This window comes from Argiope bruennichi, chromosome 6 (assembly GCF_947563725.1).
Source record: "Argiope bruennichi chromosome 6, qqArgBrue1.1, whole genome shotgun sequence".
NCBI lineage: Eukaryota > Metazoa > Arthropoda > Arachnida > Araneae > Araneidae > Argiope > Argiope bruennichi.
The window spans coordinates 129,221,229-129,242,798 of record NC_079156.1 but is presented as its reverse complement, the minus strand read 5'-3'; the positions used below and the strand labels follow the sequence as shown (position 1 = coordinate 129,242,798).

The 21,570-nt window shown below is 26.4% G+C and overlaps 1 protein-coding gene across 2 annotated transcripts in view; it reads left to right on the top strand.

Annotated features, from left to right (window-relative positions):
* The first annotated feature begins 5,727 nt into the window (after positions 1–5,727).
* The window catches only part of LOC129971520 (transcription factor CP2-like), a 28,065-nt gene continuing 12,222 nt past the window's right edge, over positions 5,728–21,570 (top strand). The window contains exons 1-10 of one of the 2 annotated variants that reach the window (XM_056085369.1): positions 5,728–6,164; positions 7,111–7,237; positions 11,297–11,356; positions 11,492–11,665; positions 12,607–12,785; positions 15,676–15,743; positions 17,184–17,289; positions 17,388–17,494; positions 19,195–19,341; positions 20,551–20,619. In XM_056085369.1, coding sequence (XP_055941344.1) covers positions 7,122–7,237; positions 11,297–11,356; positions 11,492–11,665; positions 12,607–12,785; positions 15,676–15,743; positions 17,184–17,289; positions 17,388–17,494; positions 19,195–19,341; positions 20,551–20,619 — 1,026 coding nt within the window. In that variant the 5' untranslated portion in view covers positions 5,728–6,164; positions 7,111–7,121. The remainder of the gene's footprint in view (positions 6,165–7,110; positions 7,238–11,296; positions 11,357–11,491; positions 11,666–12,606; positions 12,786–15,675; positions 15,744–17,183; positions 17,290–17,387; positions 17,495–19,194; positions 19,342–20,550; positions 20,620–21,570) is intronic. The other variant, XM_056085370.1, reaches the window with a different exon arrangement.

Here is a 21,570-nt window from a genome sequence, read left to right as displayed (position 1 = left end):
ATCCTTCAATTATTTCAACAGATTTTTAACACAGCATATGTTCCCAAAACATGGAAACATGCACTTATTATTCCCATTCCAAAACCAAATAAAGACAAGCTTCAGATAACATCATATAGGCCAATAGCTCTAACATCTGTTTTTTCCAAAATCTTTGAACGTATCTTATGTAAAAGAATTACTGATTTTCTTACAAAGAACAAAAAACTTCATCCAAAACAATTTGGTTTTTTACCATACAAGGACAATAGGGCAGCCACTTACTCATTATATTACAGCATTTCAAAAGCAAAGAGGGAAAAAAAACATTTCATTGGTATTAGTCTCGACATCGCAAAAGCTTATGATTCGGTTTATATTGACGGATTGATATATAAATGCTTGGAATTGGGCATCTGCGGGAAGATATGCGCTTGGTTGCATCAATTCCTTAGTCACCGTTCGTTTCAAGTGCGATGGAGACAAACACTCTCCGACATAAGAATTACAAACAAAGGATTAGCACAAGGTAGTGTCCTCTCGCCAATCTTATGGGCAATTTTTATATCGGATTTTTTTGAAACTCTTGAAAATGAAGTTGATTGTTTGATCTTTGCGGACGACATATTTATATTTTGCTCGCACCAGTCTATTGAACTTATTGCTAAGAAATTACAAAAAACAATGGAAAACGTACATCAATGGTGTACGTATTGGAAGCTTTCAGTTAATGCAGAGAAAAGTTACATAGCCGATCTTTCAAACAAAATTAATTTTACCCACCCAAATATCTCACTAGCAGGAACGAACATCCAATGGAAAAACTCAATTACATTCCTCGGAATTCCTTTTTCAAAAAGAAATCAAAACGGATCGATCTTAAATAAAATTAAAAATAAAGCTTTAAAAAAAATCAATGCATTAAAGGGTTTTGCATATAAACATTATGGCCCAAGAACAAAAGATTTAATCACAATCACAGACAATAGCATTTGCAGCTTATTCTTTTACGCCAGTCCCATTATCAACAAATTTCCAGAAACTCACATGAAAGCATGTAATATTATTCAGACCAAAGCACTTCGCATTGCACTTGGTGTTCCACAGTGGACACCAAATAAAGCTCTCCTTTACATCTCCAATCAGGAAATTCTCAGTGAAAAAATCAAACGTTTATCCTTACAATTTCTCATTAAGCAGATTTCTATCAGTTCCTTCTCCGCCATCTACAAATTAGATTTAGAACATTTCAATCTTGCTCTTATTGAACAGGACAAAATTTTTCTGGATAAAATTTTTTCTGATCTAAACATTAATTGGAATCGCATTATTTCTGATCAACATTTTTTGCAACTTCCAAGAGAAAATTGCAGTATTATTATCTCAAAATACCCTTTTCAAAACAAATCTCTCCCACACTCAGCTATTAATGGCAGTTTTCAAGAAACGCTTCAAAAGGACTTCAAACAATGTTTCATTATCGCAACTGATGCATCGAAATCGCAAAACTTAACTTCAATCGCCGGCATTTCGGATCTGTCTCAATTTGCTTTTCGAACCCACAACATCAATTCAATTTTTACAGCTGAAGCTCTTGCAATTTACCAGGCTCTGGACTATCTTTCCGTTCCTGAGAAACATTTACTTCTTCTTACAGATAGTCTTTCAGTTCTTACAGCACTTCAAAAATTTTCATATAAATCCCCATCCATTATTCATAAAATTGTGGCCAAAATTGTGGAAAAATCTCAGATTAACCAACATATTACTTTTCTTTGGATCCCAGGGCATTCGACAATTTTATGGAATGAAAAAGCGGACTTGATCGCAAAATCAGTTACAGAAATCAGCCCATGCATTGAATGGATCGCATCGGAAGACATCATCTCACGCATCAAACAAATCTCAAAAAGAAAAACAACAGACAGCTATAGACAGAGCAAATATTATGAAATTCTTGGTGAAATTCCAGACATAAAAAATATTGCTAAATGGACAAGAAATAGAAGAGAAGACATCATTTGCGCTAGAATATCTACCAAAACACTCATTACACCTGGCCTTCTACATCGTTTTAACCTGTCGAATGAACCAAATTGCGAAACATGCCACTCTTTGAATAATTTGGATCATATCTTACTGCACTGCCGAAAATACTCAAGCTTAAGACGTTGCCTGTGGTCGAAGTTGGGCCTCAACTCTCTTTCAAGCTGTAATTTCAAACAACTCACGAGCAAAGCATTTGCAGATAAACTCTCTCTCCATATTTTCCTTCAACACTTGAAATTTTTTGATATTTATTGATTGAAGATATTGTTGAACGCTGGGATGACAGCCTTTGTAGCTAAAAATCCCTAAATCCCCCTCATTCAAACAAACAAAATAGGCTATCATTCTAATTCAAGTAAATCTCTATCGAGTTTTTTTAAATATTTATGGATTCCGCACAGTTTTTATGTTGAATTTTAGTGTCTATATACGGCTTAATCTTTAACGCGCGTGCGCGTGTGTGTGTATGTGTGTGTTCAGCTCTACAGGCTAAATCGTTGATCTAAGTCTAACAACATTGGCAATTACATATATATTACTTTGAAGGATGGAAATAGGTACTTTGGCACGATTTTTTTTCTTGTAATTTTAATTAAAATTTAAGCAAAATTTGGCGATGTTTACTCACGATAAATTCACGAAAGTAATGATTTTTACATTGTTTTAAAATTCAAAAAATTATCTTTTCAATACCAAATTTTTGCCAATAAATATTTTTTAATCAAATTTTTAAAAACAATGTTATTTCTTACAAGAATCGTAAGAATTCTGAATGAATATTAAACATATAATGAACGATAATATAAGAACATGAGAATTCTAGAAGAACTCAAAATTTATAGATAAAAGTCTTGATTTAAGTTGCAGATATTTTTTGTTGATGTTTTACTATCCGAATTACTATCTTGTTCTTAACACAAATTATTATTGCCAAATCAGATTTCAAGAAAGCAAGGGATATATTTACTTAATTTTGGGAAGAATCTGCAAGATAACTGATTTTTATTTAAAATTAGCCGCCTTTGGTGACAAGCCGTTTCGCCATTATTAATGCTCGCGAAATCAATATTTTATGTAATTTGATCTCATAATCATTTCAGCAGAATATTTTTAAGCTTCACAATTTGATTGTCATATAATTCACTTATACTATTATGTAGGCCTTACGCCATTCTGTTTATTGTTATGTGCATCTCTCTTTAATTTTCTATCAGCGCCATTAAATTTCAATTTTAGATTAAAGTGGAAATGATGAAACTGCAATTAATATTAAGACATTTTTTTTATTGCGACCGGACATATCTTTAAAAAAATTAGAACTGAAAGCAGAGTCATTCAGCAGTGTAGAACAGAACTGCACTGCAGAATAATTTTCATAATTTATAGGTCTCATAATTTTAGTCTCAAAGGATTATTCAACAAAACTTCATGGATTCATCATGAAATTAAGTTTTTATTTTTATTTTCGAAAGGATTTAAGTGATGTCAATAATAATATTTCATTTTTTTTCGGTTTATAAATATACTTAAAAAAATTATGGTGTATGAATTTTAGTCCTAAAATTTTTAGTCTTAAAATTTTAGTCCTAAATGTTTAAATTTTAGTCTTTGGTCCTAAGGAATCATATTCTGCAAAATATTCTTGACACTTCAACTTTTAAATAAATAAATAAACGTTTCTCTCTCTGCTGCTATCAAATCTGACCGATTTATTAAGTTTTGGATATTATAATTTTAGAATCAGCAACATTTTCATAATCTAGGTCAGACCAATCGCTCTTGAGAAACTCTGGAAGATGATTGGCTTCTTTGGGACGGTCCATGAAGTAATCTAAAATCGTCCGTTTTTTGTAGAATAGTGATATTGAAATTTTCATAAATTGGTCAGCTTAGTTAATTACGATTATTGAATCTAATTATGGTTATTGGATCCACTTTTCACATATGGGTAAATTTAGTTACATCACTGTACCTATTTATGACTTTGAACTTTTTTCTTTCTCATATGTGAAGTATGCATAGCGAACATATCCAAATGTTTGATATCCGAAAATTAATGAACCTCAGCATTTTAGAACTCCTTGAATTTAGAAAAAGCATTTTTGGAATTATGTTTGTCTGTAAATACAATAACTCAAAACTGGAACGCTTACTAAAACTTACTAAATGAAATTTGGTATGTCATCTTTTACAAAATTGCAGCCTAATTTTGGATAAAAATTCATACAAAATCCCATAACATATTTGATATATTTAATTCCATTTTGAGTTATAGCGTTTAGATGTTTCTAAAAGTGCAAACGACAAATGGTCAACCCCTGTGTCGTATTTGGCTCAAAATTTGATAGGTGTCTAATTTCTATATACCAAATTTTATCTATCTAGCTGTCTCCGTTTTGTAGTTAACGTGTTGATTTATACTCAGACAGCCCGATAGACTAACTTTTCCACGTTACCGATTTTGTTCAAAATTTGATAGAAATTCTATTGTGGTATCTATAGTATCAAAATAGATTCTACAAAGAAAAGAAAAAAAAAACGTACACCAAATTTCATCCGCCTTGCTCAAAGCGTTTTTTAGTTATCTTTCTCACAGACATATACAGACAAATAGATAAATGAACGAACAAACAAACATAATGCTAAAAATGTATTTTTCAAACTCAGATAGGTCTAAAATATGGAGATTCGTCAAAAATCTCTAGTTCGAATTTTTTAACAATAACTATACCTTCTCTTTATTTCATATACGAGAAAGTAAAATGACGGAAAATAAATATTTAGGAAAGTATCATACTTAAAAGAAAAAGCTGTTAGATTTGGAAATGAAATAACCATATTTTAAAAGTATAACATTTACATATAATTCTGTCCAATAAAAGGTTTAAACATATTGCAACCACAGATAGCGCACATTATAAGATCGTTCTTTTTTTAGCTCATTTAACATGTTTATTAAGTTATTTCTTCTCTGTAAAAGTGTTTATGCTTATTTTTATTTTATTTTTTATGAACGGCATCTCCGTTTGCCCCAGTAATATTTAATCAGATACTCGGTATTTATAAATATCGAAATAATGAAGTGACCATAACGAAACAAATATTAACTGATCCATTACACATGACAAAGTACTAATACTGTCTTTATGTGTTTTACAACTAACAGAATTTGCATTTTACACAAATTTATGTGGTAACTAAGTTAATAATATATATATTAAATTCGAGCCTTTTGCGCTCCCCTTCCTCTACTTTTAACCAAGTGGCCCTAGGTAGTTGCTTAGACGGGAATCAGCTAGTGACGCTATTACACATTCAATTTTTTTTTAAAAGTTATTGTAAGAATCAAAATACGAATGCGAAAAGTAACATTTATCAATTTTAAAAAATTAAGGACCATTTAGAAAATATTTTGAAATGATCTTTCAACTATTCTTAAATAAGAATTATCAGAAATTTTAGAGAAACGCGAGATAAAACGATTTCGCTACAACTACTAAAATCGTAGAACAATTTTCGCCATCTGAATTTTCCCTCTTCTATCCTTCTCTACCTTTGCGCTAACGGTTCCATTCTCTCCCTCTCTCTCCCTTTGATCTAAACACCACTTGTTGGATTCAGCGTTTTCGAATCTCCGCCTAATAGTGCGACGTAATGCTCTGTGAAAGTATGAATTTGTTCTTATGCGCAGATTTCGATTCTTTCGCAATGCTTCCTTGTGTTGAAACGCGCTTCATTTTATCGAAGTTGTTTTGTTCTGGAAGCTTCAAAAGTTTCAAGTGTATAAATACTCCAATAATTTTTTCTTTTTCTTTAACCTTTTAAATCTCTATGCCCTTAGAAACTATGAGAACTTTATTTTAATATGTGGTGCATGTAGCTGTTGAGTTACTATATTCGGGACATTTAAGTGACGTCAGCTTGGAAGCTTTCGTAATATTAATGTTGATATTTGGTAGAGGAGCGGAATTACACGTGCCTCGGAGATATATTTTTTGATATTTTGGCTGGGTTGAATTTCTCAGTATCAAGATGAATGAACTCTATCTGTGTGAAATGGACTGGTTTCCAAAGCCCTTGAAAGTGTTCAAAAAAAGTTTCTGATAGCTGGTTTTTTTACTTTTTAAAGAAAAAAAGTAAGTTTCTTTTTTTATTGCTTCTTACTTTGCATCGCTTCCTTATATCCTAGAACATACTATTTTATTAATGTAGTGGAATTTAAATAATTTGAAGCTGTCCGATCCAAAAGAGAATCGATTTAAAGAAAACTAGATCATCAACATTAAATGCATCAAATAGGAAATTAAAGGAACCTAGGGAATTATTTCAATTATTGAAGAATTCGAATTTAAAAAAATTCGGATTAACGGAATTCTGCTGAGTAAAAAAGTGATAATGAAATAATCTAATATTCTGCACATATATTTCATATTTAATAATTTTTATAGTAACAAAATGTGTGCATCCCAGATTAAAATTATAGTGTTTACTGGTATGTTGAATTAAATGTTAACTTTTTGCACATTTTATTCTGTTATAGTAGCCGGAAATTATATTCAATTTCACAGATATTTTTTTTTTTTTCAAATCTGAAAGGGAAATAATATTTTGCTGAAAGGACCATAGTTGCAATTTTAATTTCTTTAAAATTTTAAAATGCATATATAAAGCATATAAAACTTATTATGAATAATGAGTTTTCCATGGATATAATAATACTAAAATAAACATATTTTATGTATGCATTTTTTTCTTGAAATGCTATTTAAAATAAAGGTGTAGATTTAATTATTTTAATGAAATTTTTAATAAAAAAAGAATTCTAACAAATTGATTTAACACACATTTTTTACGGGATGCAAATTTGATTATTTTTAGTTGCAACTTTTTTATAAAACATTTTATTTTTTAAAGAACATACTGCATAATCTGAGTAAAATTACTTTATGTAAAATAGAGATTTTAAGCTGTGGTTCCTTTTTTGTGTCTCAGACAAAAAAAAAAAAAAAATCATACAAAGTTTTCTTAAAATTTAAGGAAATAACAGTGACACTTGGTAGTCTTTCAATGCTTTTTTTGTAGGTTATACAATTATGGAACCCCCTGGTGGGGGTCTGTGGACCATGGAGGACCTGGACCTCTTAGCTTCAGACTTGGACTCCAGCCTTTCAGGATTAGGTGGAGCTGGCACTACCACTTTCGACATGAGGTAGATTCTGAATAGAATTGTGAATTTAAAAAAACACATTCTTTTCAAATCTGGACTGAAATATTTGGAATAGATAAAATATAATCCCTTTTTCTAGACTTTTTTTACTTGTAATACAGCATGAAACTTTCTCCAGGTCCATAACAATCAACCATGGTGATTCATCAGAACAGTTACTAATAATTCTGGAAAAATTATCATAATTAGGAATTTAAATATCAGGGATGTGATTCTTCTGCATATCTGCAATTTTCTGCTTCCCCCCCCCCATCTTGTTCTGCTTTTTAAGAAATCTACAATTCAGTTGTATGAAATTACTATCTTAAAGGTAAAATGGAGATAAATCTGTAAAACATAAAAATAAAGAAAAGCATTCTTAGCAAAAATAAAGAAAAAAAATATTTGTGACAATCAAGTTTATGCAAAAAACTAGCTGCAAAGGAAATATCTTTTAAAGCTGCCAAATTACAGAGACAGTTTTGTTTGTATATTTTTATTAAAAGAAAAGAAAGATCTCGGATCTGAATCATTTCTTTCACATCTAAATCTTGTATACAAAATCAAGTTGGTTGTTATACCAATGTGACTAATACTTAAAAGGAAACTATGAGATGCTTTTTAAGTCAAGTCAGTGAAAGATCTGTAAAAAAAAAAAAAAAAAAATCTAATAATGTGTTGGATATATGCAAAAGTCCATTGCTGTTAATGAAGTATTTAAAGTGCTGGTTTTCCCCTCATATTTGTTGTGTAATATATTTTAAATTTTTCTTGTGTAATATATTTCTTAAATTTTCTTTGGGAAGTGATATGCTATTGAATTCTTCCTTTTTGTAAATATTTTGAAATGAATATAAAAGCCAATTAGGGTGGCTCTATTTTTGATAATTTGTTTCTGTATATTGACTATTTAAGTTATACTTTTTTCATGTTTTCCCTATGCTCATTTTCACTTTTTGGATTTCTTTTTTTCCTTTTGTTCAATCACATTCCTAAGTATGCATCTAAATTTAATTTGTTAAAAATTTTACTTCCTATATTGGTTTTTAAACAATATTATTCAATATTTAACATCTGTTTGATTTATTTGAATTACAAAGTATCATTTTGATAATGTTGAGAATTAAAAATTTTGAGCTCCTCTTCCATCTGCAGTATTCAAAAAATCTGAATATTCATCTAAAAATCAGCATATTAAAGCATTTAATTATTAGCTAATTAATTATGAGCTAAACCTTATTAAATATCATATCATTCTTCTTTCATAAATATATGAATCATTGATGGAGTAATTTATTTTTCAGCATAATGTTATAATATTTATTTCAATTTTCATATTAGTTATCAAAATATTTTCTCTTTATTTAATTGGTTTGCTACAAAAGAATTAATGAACAAGTAATATAAATTATGCCATGTGTATTTCTTGCAAAATAATATTGAAATTAAGTTTTAAAAAATGATACTGAAAATTAAATCGGTGGGAGGATAAATAAAAGGAAAAGCATTAGTTGGCAGATCTTCAACTTTGAGCTGCAGTGATTTTGGTTTTTTCCATACAGCTTGTTGTTTTTCTATCCTATTATATAATGCTTTGATATATGCATTAAGTAAATTGTGGCACTTATATATACTGTTTTCTTTGCAGTCCTCTGCTATGAATTTCTTGTTTTGCTGCATCTTTTTTGCTTTTTTTTTTTTATTCTGTTGATCATCAAATTATAAATATGGTGAAGCAAGGAAATGCCTTGTTAGGAAAAAAAAGACAAGTATATTTTTAAGTTAAGGAAGATATATTTCTGATAAAAAGCCACCTCTGACAATCAAGCAAATATGAGCATGAAACTTTGTTATCTATCTATATTATGAAAAAACTAAGAACTAAGTAAAAGTTGCCAAAAGGGATTATATTATATCTGCTCTAAATTTTTCTAGTTGCTCATGTAACCTTGCTAGGTTTTTTATTTATTTATTTATTTGTAATTGCTCGAATCATCAAACAATCCTTTTTTTTTTTTTTTTTTTTACCATAGTTGTAAAAGTTTTAAAACAGAAAGAAAACCAGTCTTTAAAAAAAAAATACTGTTATTAAAATATTTTACTTGTTTTCATTATTTATTTTTTAATTTATTTACTTAAATTTCAAACTATTTAAAATTATATATTAATCATATATTTTTTATATTTTTTGCTTTCATATTCATTTTTTCTTTTTCTGTTTTAAAATAAAATATTGGATAAAAGAAGAAAGAATAATAATGACAAATGACCCTTTAAATTACATTTTCATGTAAATCATGCACTGTATTAATTTTTTTAAATTGTTTTGATTTTTTTCTGTTAATTTAGAGTTATTATAGTTTATACCTGGAGCAGCTTGTATATACTTTGTTAGCGCAAAATATTGTGCAATATCTCAATGGAATTGTTTGATATTTTAAATGACATTTTCATGCAATCATCTAGACAGCATCATACAAATAATAGAACAATATCTTAGAACTTTTTTTGTTAATCAGTAATAACTTCAAAACTGTGACACTTCTTTCCATTGTCATTTTAATTACTAATTTGTTTTATCTTACATTTAAAATTTTAGTATGTCTGCAATAGAAAGCTTTTTTTTATATTGCTTTCAACATTCAAGTGAAGCATTTGGAAAAACTAAAATAGGAAAGTAAGCTCTCTTTCCAATTTTTTCTACCATCTTTGTGCAGAGGGAAGAAAAAAAGTCATTTTTAATGTACTGCAATTCATTCCAATATCTAATGTTCTAAACTTCATTTCTTTTTTTCTGAAAAAACAAACAAACATTTCTTTTTTATATTTGAGTTTTAAAAGTGATTAACACTAAATATTTTATCTTGCAGCATCCTTTTAAAAGTGGACATTAGAATATTTATATTCCTCCCATTCGCTTCATTTATACATTACTAAACTTTTGAAAGACTTGCAAAATGCTACTAAGCTATTATTTTATGCAATTCTTTTTATTGCATAAAAATCAGATTATTATTAAAATATATGGATAAGTGTCTTTAGAACAGTAAATCATATTTAATATGTATATCATCTTTCCTACTAGGCTGTTTAGTATTATAATACAGTGAACTTAGTTTTTCTTAATTGTTTTGATTATCCAAGAACCTTTCCGTAAGTCCAGCCTCATTATAAGTTCTTTTGAACTCCTGTCAGTAAATTTCTGTATATTGCCTTCCATATGCCTATCTAAACTGCACTTTCTTCACTATGTTTGCTTACTGCTATCCAAATCTGTTTCCCATTTTTTCAATGGTAATAGATGGATCTTGAAAGCGACTTAAATCTAGAAATTTCTCCATACATTGTTAAGAATGTTTTCTTAATATAAATGAAATTGAGATAATTAAGATTTTTTCTTCTTAAATAAAGAAATTGCCATCTTTATTAATTTAAAATCATTCTATTTTTATTTTTTTTTACACAATAAGTTAAAAAAAATTTTAAAATTTTTTTCAGAATATAAAACTAAAAATTTAAATTGGTTTATTACTTATATTAGCAATGAATATTATAAAATAAGCACAAAGGAATCCACTGATGTATCTTCTATTGTTCCGGATTAAAGTTTCGTTTAAAATTATGGTCCTAAGTGGAGCACTTGAAACAATAATGGAGTGTTGAAAATTCTCATGTTGTCACCTTTTATAAAAATCTTATATAAGCAAAATTTAGAAAATCAGCTTTTTTAATTTCCATTTTCTTTTTTATATTCCAATCTGAAGTTGCATCAAGCTTATTCTAATGAAAGTATATTGTAAGTAAAATTTTCCTCCCTGAAACGGGGGGTTACATGAATGAAAGATTTAAATAGTCCTTTTTCAAATAAATTATATTTTGTTTTTAATGAGATAGTTTATATTTGTTATTTAATATTAGCTTTGCTTTTATTATTTTAAAAAATTATTATTTAAATTAATTATTATTAAAATTGTTTAATTATTAAAAATTATTATTTAATTAGTATTTAAAATATTAAATAATTTTTTTATTTTATATAAAAAAAATTTATATTTTTTTCAGTGACACATTGTCTGCTATTCAGGTGATCAAAATGAACAAAGAAGATGATGTCCTCATTAGGTATCTATAGATTTAAAATTCAAGTAAAATACGTTGTTAGAATTTCTATCGCTTATTTCTATTGAGTTGATTATTTTTTTCTTCTTAATTTATGTTGAATAATAGTATACAGAGCACATAATTCCTGATTTTCAGAGAGCAATGGCTCCGCCACCTATCTTTCCCAGATAAGGGCTTGGATAAAGTGAAGGCTCGATCTGCCCAGAATTTGAGCACTTGGAATTTTTCAAAATCAAGTGACCGCCCAAACTCTAAGAAACCTTGTCGAGCACACCAAGAAGATTCTTTAGAAAATGAGGAAAAAATTAGGTATTTTTAATGCATTTTATACATTTTTTTATCAATGTTGTATTTCTATCATCTTGTTTATAATAAATAAATATTATTTCATACTTTAAATTTTTAGTTTACATTAGAAACTTTTTCTAATGCAGACAAAAAATAATCTACTTTTAGTGGAAAAGACCTATATCTTTTAATCTTATTCCATGAAATACAAGATTTTATGTTCCTTTTCTGAAAGTCTTTTGAAAAATATAACATTCTTCATTAGAGAAAATTTCCAATTTTTTTTATCAAGTTCCTAATGACAAAATTTAAAGAATAAAAATCTGAAACATGATTCTGCTTTTTATGAATAAAAAAATTAAATAATATTTTATTTGTTATAAAAAAGTTCCTTTTAGGAATTTTATTAGACATTGTATTTTTGCTGAAATTTGAAGGGAATGTGTTACTTCGATTTTATTTTCAGAGCAGAATTTATCTCAAAGTTTTGCTCCCCCCTCCCCATCTCAATTTTTCTTTATACATGTATCGGGTTTTATTTCTCTTGGAATTACATTAAATCTGAAGAATAAAATTAATTTAAATAATTAGATGGACCAGATGTTTGAAATTGCAATTCATATATTTTATATGTATATTTTTAATATGTTTGAAGATTAAAAAAATTGAAGTCTAAAATCTTTCTTAAGAATATTGTAATTTCTTTTTTAGAAAAGAAGAAAGGTGAAAGTTTCTGAAGTTTCTTGGATACCATTAAATTTTATATTAAGAATATATAAAAAAAATTTATATTATTGATTAATTGGTGTTGCCCAATAAAGATAGTTTGGACTATAATTTTTATACTACCATGTAACATAAATACTTTTGTTTTGTTAAATTTTATTTTATTTATTTTTTAATTTCTTTCATACATAAAATTTTGTACAAGCCATATTTTTATAGCTTGCTTTTTCTTCCAGAGAGAGCAATGGAAAGGCCAGCATTCTGCATGCCCCTACTTTATGCAATTCTTTATCTCAATATAGTCTTCAACCTGGATTTATTTCTAAAGCTAAGACAGACTTCCAATATGTCTTGGCAGCAGCTACCTCTCTGGGAACAAAAATTGGAGCAGAAACATTAACTTACCTCAATCAAGGTATAGTTTTTTTTTTTTTTTTTTTTTTTTTGCCCTGATATATTACCATTAGGCATATCATTTATTGTGAATTTAAACTTTTAAATAGTTTGAATTTAACTATTTTTAATTTAGATCATTTTGAAATAGAAATGAATCCTTTAATAGCAGTTTTTAAGCTTCATTCAGTTATATAAATTATAAATATATTCAATCATTCCTTTTTTCATAATTTTAATATAGATGAACATATTGCTTCTAACTGAAAAATATAAGATAATAGGGAAGAAATTTAGAATTACAGTTTTTGCACATTTTTAATAAGTTTTATTATTATTATTGTAGAAGCTAAGTAAGCCATATGTTATATTGGCTGATAATTATGGATTTTTTTAATTAAAAAATTAGGAATTTTTGTCAGTAAAGTCAAGTTTTCAATATCTTTAGTAATCAATATAGCCAGCTGTGTATATTTACTTGTAAATTTATTCCTAAATCAAAAGTTTTAATTTTTTCAATAAATCTATATTTCCTAGTTAATTTATTTTTTGCTGTCATTAGATTTTAAAACTTGTTATTTTTTTTTATCTGTATATATTTTTTATGACTGAGCATTTACTTTACTCCTTCTGCTTGAAAATATGTGATGTTTTGAAATAATTTCTCTCTAAATGCACAATATATATGTAAAAGATTCAATTTGTCAGTGCTTTTAAAATAAATTCTTGTTTATGTTGTAGATTTTTTTTTACATGAACCCATTTCTAATTGAATTAAAAAATTTCTGAGTCTGGCAAACTTTTAATTTTTTGCACATTTCTCAAACTCTAATGACTAACTTTCACTGCCTGGATAAAATTGGCTGATTGATTAGTGTCACATGTCCCATTAAGTTACGGAATTAGTAAAAATTTGTAGAATCTTGTGTTTTGTAAAATCCGATATCAATGTTTTCATCTCTCCTTTCTCCCCATCTGGCAATTCATATATCTTTGTACTTCCTAACTATTGTCCTGGATTGAACTTGTTTAAAATGCCTGAAAGTCTTGAATTGATCTTTCATCCATTTTAACAATATGTGGAAACAATAATAAACTGGTTTCTGAATTTAAATGACTGCCAGCTTCTTTAAAATTTGAACTCTTATTATAATACAATTCCTTGTGTTATATTCAAGTAATTTTATCATTAGTTGAAAAAATAAGATTTCTGATTTTACAAATGAACTAAATTTAAATTGTAAAATGATTTCATTTGAAATGGAATTTAATCTTCTTTGCTGGAAAAGCAGCTTGATACACTGAAGTTTTTCCTTTTTGATATGAAAAATATTTTAGAAACCTTAGTTAACTGATTTTAACTTGTAAGTCCTTTTTTACAATTCTTTTATCAAAATCCCTCATTAAAAAATATAAGGATTATATTTATGAAAAATAAAACTTTTTTTTATTTTAAAATTTCTGAATTGATCAAACTTAAATATTTATAATGGCTTATTATTTGCTGGTTATACCAGTACAAACATTACTACTAGATTTTCAAAATATTTATTCTTATCTCTTAATTCTTTGTTTTTGATTGTAAACCAAATTTTCAAACAGAGGGAATGCATTATTGTATCATTTTTATGCATATTATTAAATTTCATAAAACTTTATTTTTTCTTACCAAAATTATTATTATTGCTTATTTATCTTACCTTTTTTTCTATTATATACTTGCATTATATAATTTAATTGTATCTTAATTGTCTGAACTAGGGCTTTTTAAGAAACTTTTCCTACTTGCAATAATTGTTTTGGATGGAAGAAATTTTAATAGTATCATTTCTCTCTAGAAAACTGGCAATTATAAAATTTGAAAATAACAGATGTTATTTAAATTATTATAGTTAAGTAATAATAATTTAGGAAATTTTAATAAAATATTTTAATTCAATTTTTTTAACTTTTTTGCTTACAAATGTTGAATGAATTGGAAAGAAAAAAAATTGCTACCCTAATATATTTTTCTGCATGATTACACATGAAAGTATTATCCGTTATTTAAAAAGCCCTAGTTTACACTGCAAAGCATGTTTGATGCTTAAAATAGAGTTGAAATTATTAAACTGACTGTTATTAATTACTCATATATTGATTTGATAAATTCGATTTGAAACCTGCAATACTTTTTGATTTAAAATGTGTTATGCTAATTTTACTATTTTAACCTTTTTGTGGAGATGCAACCAAAGCTGGATTGTATAGTGCTCTGACTATCCTCGTATAGCACAGGAGATTGAGGCTCCTATCCAGGTTGCTTAAATCACAGGGTCACTTTTTATATTTTTGTGAAGAAATTGGCTTAGTATTGAAATGGGTTAGTCACTTTTCTCATTAAGTTTTCTTCATTTTAGGTAGTTAAAGTTTTATTTTAAATATAGTTAAAAAGGGAACTTGCAATGGAATTCATCTTTAACTAAGCATTTTTTTTTAATACATGTAATCAGTCCACATTACCTGAGCTGTATTTTGCTTTGTAGCTCTAAGAAGTCAGACCATGTGAGTTAATTTATGTTAGTGTAAATTGTCTCCATTATAGACATTTATAGTAAAAATCTTATGTATTGTTTATAAAATTGCATGTTAGATATCTGCACCTTGCAAATTTTATTGTACATATTTATTGTGGTTGTTTTATTCTCTTATAAAATAGTATGTAGTGAAATTATAGTGTTATGACAGTTATATTCAATAGATATTTAGCATTTTTTCCTATTTTTTTATTTTTTGTAAATATTTATTGTTAATATTCTCTTTGTTTTATGGTTTCAGTTATTAAGATGTATGTAGTTCCACTATAGCCTCTTTTGCAGAATTAAATTTTACGTAGTATAATATTATATAATTGTTAATCTTAATTTTACCAGGGCAGCCATATGAAATTCGTCTAATGAAAATGCATGGTATTTCTGAAATGAAAGGTAAACTTTTAAAAGTAGGTCAGCTTTTCTTTTCTTTTCTATTTTATTTATTTATTTATTTTTGCTCAAAAGTTATCAAATTTATAAACTTTCTAATGCACATTATTAAACAATTTTTGTTTAAGCTTTGCCAGATATTTTTATCCTAAAATATTATTTTAAAAGTATTTAATTTTTTGAAATATATTTATTATTTTTGCTTAAAATTTATCAAATTTATAAACTTTTTAATGTGCATTGTTAAACAATTTTTGTTTAAACTTTGCCAGATATTTTTATCCTAAAACATTATTTAAAAAATATTTATTATTTTGAAAAAATGTTTATAAATAGAACTTCTTGGATCAAAGTATTTTCATAAGCAATTATTTTGATTACATATAAAACTTTAAATGTATTTCAAAGCATTTCATTAATATAATAACACAGCAACAATATTTCTTACAATAATACACCATGAATAAAAATGTATACAATTATGAATTAATGCAACAGGAAAATGCAATGAAATTTTTTGACCAAGAAATTGTTTAAGTAACAGTAAACAATTGCTTGGTCAAAAAACTGCTTGTTTGAGAGAAGGCCATGAGAATGTTCAATTAAAAAAAAATTTCCTATTTGCCAAATGACTAAATTTATTTAAAAAATACTAATTTTTAGGAGTATAAAATATTAGGATAATATTAACTCTTAATGAAGTGTAATGTTGTTGTTTTTTTACATTTTATTATATTTACTTAGTTATTAAAATATTTAAAAACACCAAATATCTACATCATTAATGTTATGCAAACATATGTGCTGGGTAATCTGTAATCATAATAGATTTTTTTTTAAATTCATTTTCTAAGTGAATAAAATTAAAAGAATTAATCTAAAATAAATCATTAGCATTTTAAAAAATTGTTGAAATGGAAGTTAAATTAACTAGTTTATCAACAAAGGAACTGCATAATGTGCACTTCCTCAGGCCATAAATTGAATTAATCTAGCACTAAAAAAAATGTTTAAATAATTTGTGTTGTGTATTCTTACCTTATACTGGATATTTCATCATATTCATTTTTCCACCAGAAAATAATGATAATTATGTTATTTTATGTTATGTTTTCAAAATTAATGCATATCTTCTTGATAACCATACAAGTGTTTTTTAATATGTTTTAATGTATTTCAGTTTAATCATTTCTCATTCTGTATTATTTTTATTAAAGCATTTTATTTAAGAGCCTCTTCTTTTATTTATTTAAAAAATCATATTTTTCCATCTGGCCCATTTTTCTTCTGTTTTCATCGTTTCTTTCTTTCTTTTTTTTTTATTCCAATCTTATTTTGTTAAAAAATCAAATATTTATTTATAACATTTTTGTTCAAAGAATGTTCATTATATAATCTTTCAGCACATTTAAAATGTCTTTTTTTTCTCTCTCTCCCCCTTTCCCATTTTACTATAGAGCATTTTGCGTGTAAGTTTTCAAGAACGCAGACTTCAATTTCGGGAAAAGATGGAGTTGATGGCTTGGCAAAGTCAAAGGCCTTCAGAGAGAATTTTAGATATAGGTAATATATAAATATATAATTTTTAGCATAATGAACTATAAATGTCTGCTTTTTTTTAATATTAAATGTTTATATTTAACAGGTTAATTTAATTCCAGATGTATCTCTTTCCTACGGAATATTCGACGTGATTCCTGATCCAGAAAATATCAATTCATGCGAATTTATGTGGGATCCTACTAGAGAAGCATCTGTCTTTATAAAAGTATCTTTTTCTGTTTTTCCATTTTATGAAGTAAATTTGCAATTTATTATGTTCATAATGATTCGAAATATAGTGTTTGAAATTTGTAAATTTATGAAAATCTCAAAAATGAATATTCCCTGCTCACTTCTTATTTCACAAAAATATGATTTCTTTGTAGAAAATTTTTCCATTGTTGCAAAGAATTTCGAACTGGAATCTGTCTGTATAACAAATTATTTGGAATATTGAAGTATAGCTCTTATAGTTTTATTCCTCCCAGTGGAATTTTAGTCATTAGTCATTGGATTTTAATCATTTTGAGACATTTGTCATAATCATCAGAGCAAAAGAGAGAGAAAAGAAATAGGAGGTACAAATGATTTGGATGCCTGTGTTAGAGAGTGTTGTGATTAATGTAACGCCACTTTTGAAAGTGAAATGTAATAAGAGAATGAGAAAAGTTATTTTGTGCCTCCAAGTACCATCTTCACTTGATGTTAAATTGTTTGAGATTGGGGAGTGGAAAAAATTTTATTATGCCACTGTACTATTCTGGAATATCCAACCACAACTGTTTTGAAAATTCTGAGTAATATTTTTAAATAATGGAAAATTATTTTTAACCCCTTTTCAAGTTAAAATCTTTTTCTTTCTTGCAATTTATTTATTTGGGAAATTAAAATATTTCACCATTGTGTAAAATTTAAATTGTTTCAAAAATATTGACTATATATAATTGCTTAATTTTTCATTTTTTTTTTTTTTTTAATGATTGACTTAGATGTATGCATTTAAGTCTTACTCTGTATGAAAATTATCAGTTCTATCTACTATTCTGCAATTATAGTGTGTTTCTCCAAAATGTTCTTAAAAAACCTTGCATAATTTTTTCAAATTTTAAGTTATTGTTTTTACAAGCTTTTTTCATAGCAATATGTTTTAAATTATTCATTTTTATAATTTTGTTTGACTTGAAGATAAAGGTATTTTTGCTATACACCCATTCTTTTCTATTTTCATTATTGCATGGAAAATTTTAATCCAATTTTTTAAATCTACTGTCTTATTTTTCTTTTTGTTTATGCATTGGTTAATAAAGATTTTTTTCTCTTTCATTAGTTACAAAATTTTTAGTTAATTTTGAGAATAAAAATAAAATCAGTAACATTTCATTGTAATATTTAGTTTCAATGCAGGATGTCTTGAAAAAAGTCTAGTTTGATATAGCAGTGCCTTTTTTGTGTTGGAATTTTATTATAAATCATATTTTTGTAGTGTAATTTAGTTTTACTACTTAACAGCTCAATTATTTTTCAATAAAATATAAATTTGAAGTAATTTATTGAAATTTAATGTGCGTAAACATGATTATTTTTAGATGGTACTAAATAATCAACTTATTTTTTATTTTCCATATTTAGAATTTTCATCATCTAATCACTTTGATTTATGTCTTGTGATTTTCATTCTTAATTACAAAATAATGTTTTTCATTTAAATGAAAATTATAAAAATATTTAATATAATAGAACCAAGTTTGTCTTTTGAATCATATGATTCAAAGCACTTATTCAACTTTTTATATGATTGTGTTAGAATTATACCAAAAGTTTTAAGTTTTAACCAATCATCCAAATTTTTTTCATTCATGACATTAATATAATTATATGAAAAAATGGCTTAATTTCGCTTTATAGTGATTCTTTCCTTTTTTTTAGGTTAACTGCATCAGTACAGAGTTCACTAGCAAGAGACGAGGTGGTGAAAAGGGAGTTCCTTTTCGTGTGGTTATTGAAACTTACAGCCACTGGGAGAGTCCTGCTAGGAAGCTGGATGCTGCTTCTTGTCTTATTAAAGTTTTCAAGGTGATTCAAAAAGAAAATCTTTTGAATAAATAATATCTAAAAAACAATAAATTATTTATATTTAAATTAAATTGTGTAAGATTATGAATCTTACATTTTTGATTAGTTCATTTATATTGTTATTAAATATTTTTAAAAATTGTTTGCATTACACTCACTCATAGCAAACATTCCTTTTTTATTCACTGGACTAATAACAAGAAAATATGGTGGACAAAATGTGAGTCTTTATATTTAAGAGAGAAATCTTTACTTTTAAAATCTGCAAAAGAGTATATATTTATTTATTTGTGTGTGTTTAAAATATGCAAAAGTGAATTCAGATATATTGAAAAATTACATTTAATTATACAAAAGCTTTTTCTATGGTTTTGCTGCTAAAATATCTCCTGAATACTAGTGTCATTATCATTATTAAAAAAAATATTAGAATGTAGTCTTGAAATAAATTTCTTTTTTGAAATTGTGTGCTATAGAAAATATTCCCAAATGATTTAATTACTTCGATATTTCTTGAATTTTAGCAAAATAAAAAAAGATTTGATATAAAAATAAAGTTCTATGTCTAAACTTCTGGAATTTGCCTTTTTTTTCCCTCCTAAAAGAATGTTTATTGAAAAAATATAATTTATGCTTTTCACATTTCAGTTTAATAAAAGCAGTTTAGTAGAAATATCTCTAGATATTGAAGAATTTTTATTTCTTTTGAACAATTTTTTTCATTTGATACTAATAACTTTTTGTACTCTTTCTATTAAACTTTATTAGCTTTGAAATTTCTTTTTAAACAAAAATAATTTAGTAGCAAATAGGCAAATAATATTAAGATTCTGTGATTTTATTTCCTTCACAAGTTGATGTTTATTAAAAAGGTGAATGAAATAATTTGGATTTTGGAGATTATTTAATAGATAATTATTGATAACCAATTATAATTTTGCTAAAATATAAATAAGGCCTTTTTTATGCTATTTGTACCATTTCATTTGCCAATCATTTCAGCATTATTATTTGGTCTTGGCACTTTTTTTAAGGTTCCATATTAATCGATGATTAAGATACATCACTTAATATCACATCTAATTTATATCTATGAGTTGTCCAATTCTCTATTATTTATAGATATAAATGTTATATATCTGAACCTGTGTGTGCATTCATTATATTGTGTATTGCATTGTAATTATGTAATTGTTTTCAAATTTTTAGTCTAAAGGAGCTGACAGAAAACACAAAACAGATAAAGAAAAATTAGAGAAGTTACCTCAAGAGGAACAGGTATATTTTTACTCTGTTGTTTTTTAATGAAGAATGTTTTTATTTTTTAAGAATAAATGTTTTTTAAAGCATTAAAATCAAGTAATTTTAATGAATCATTTGGACAATTTCGGTTCATTTTTTTTATTACATTAGTTTAAATAAATTAGTGGAACTTTTATTTTATTGAAAAATAAGCACATTATGTAACATTTGTAAGCACATTATGCTATTAAAATAAATGATGTGTTCTGATTTCTGTGTTTTTGCTATTTCAAATCTTTATAAAGAATAGAAATGCAATTGTGGTTGCATGCCTGACTGCATTGGCACTCTACAGCCTAGATTGTTCGACTAAGAGATACCAAATTTGTCATGCATATACTTTGGGGAAAGGAGAATGTGCACTTCAAATTGATTTTTTTTCATTTTAATTTGAATATAATTAATTAAAAAACTAAGCAAATTTTTAGAAATAACTTCTGAAAATATTGCAATACGAAAATTATTTTTACAGCATCTTACCATTCAAAAACTTATCTGTTTAATTATGCCAGATTTTTTGCCATATCATTTTTATTTTTAATTAATTTTGATAAAATACTTTAAGTTTATATTACAACAACATATTCCATTTTTGAAATAAAACTTAAATCTTTACAAGCATTGTTTTAATCAAACCATGAAGTTCAATTTTTTCCCCATGTTGATTAGGTTTTAGTGTAAGACATGATACATTTTTTAAATTTATTAAAAATTATATTCATTAATAAAAAATATTAATTTAAGTTCAAAATAAAGCACTTAAGCCCTAATTTTAAGTGTACCCATTTTTAAACACTGACTCTTTTCCTTGTGATATAATTGATGTGTAAAGATGTAAACAGAAAATTATGATAATGCTAAGCACAATGAATAAAAAGTATAAATCTTTTGAAATAATGTGAATTATATTTTAGTCAAATGAGGTTT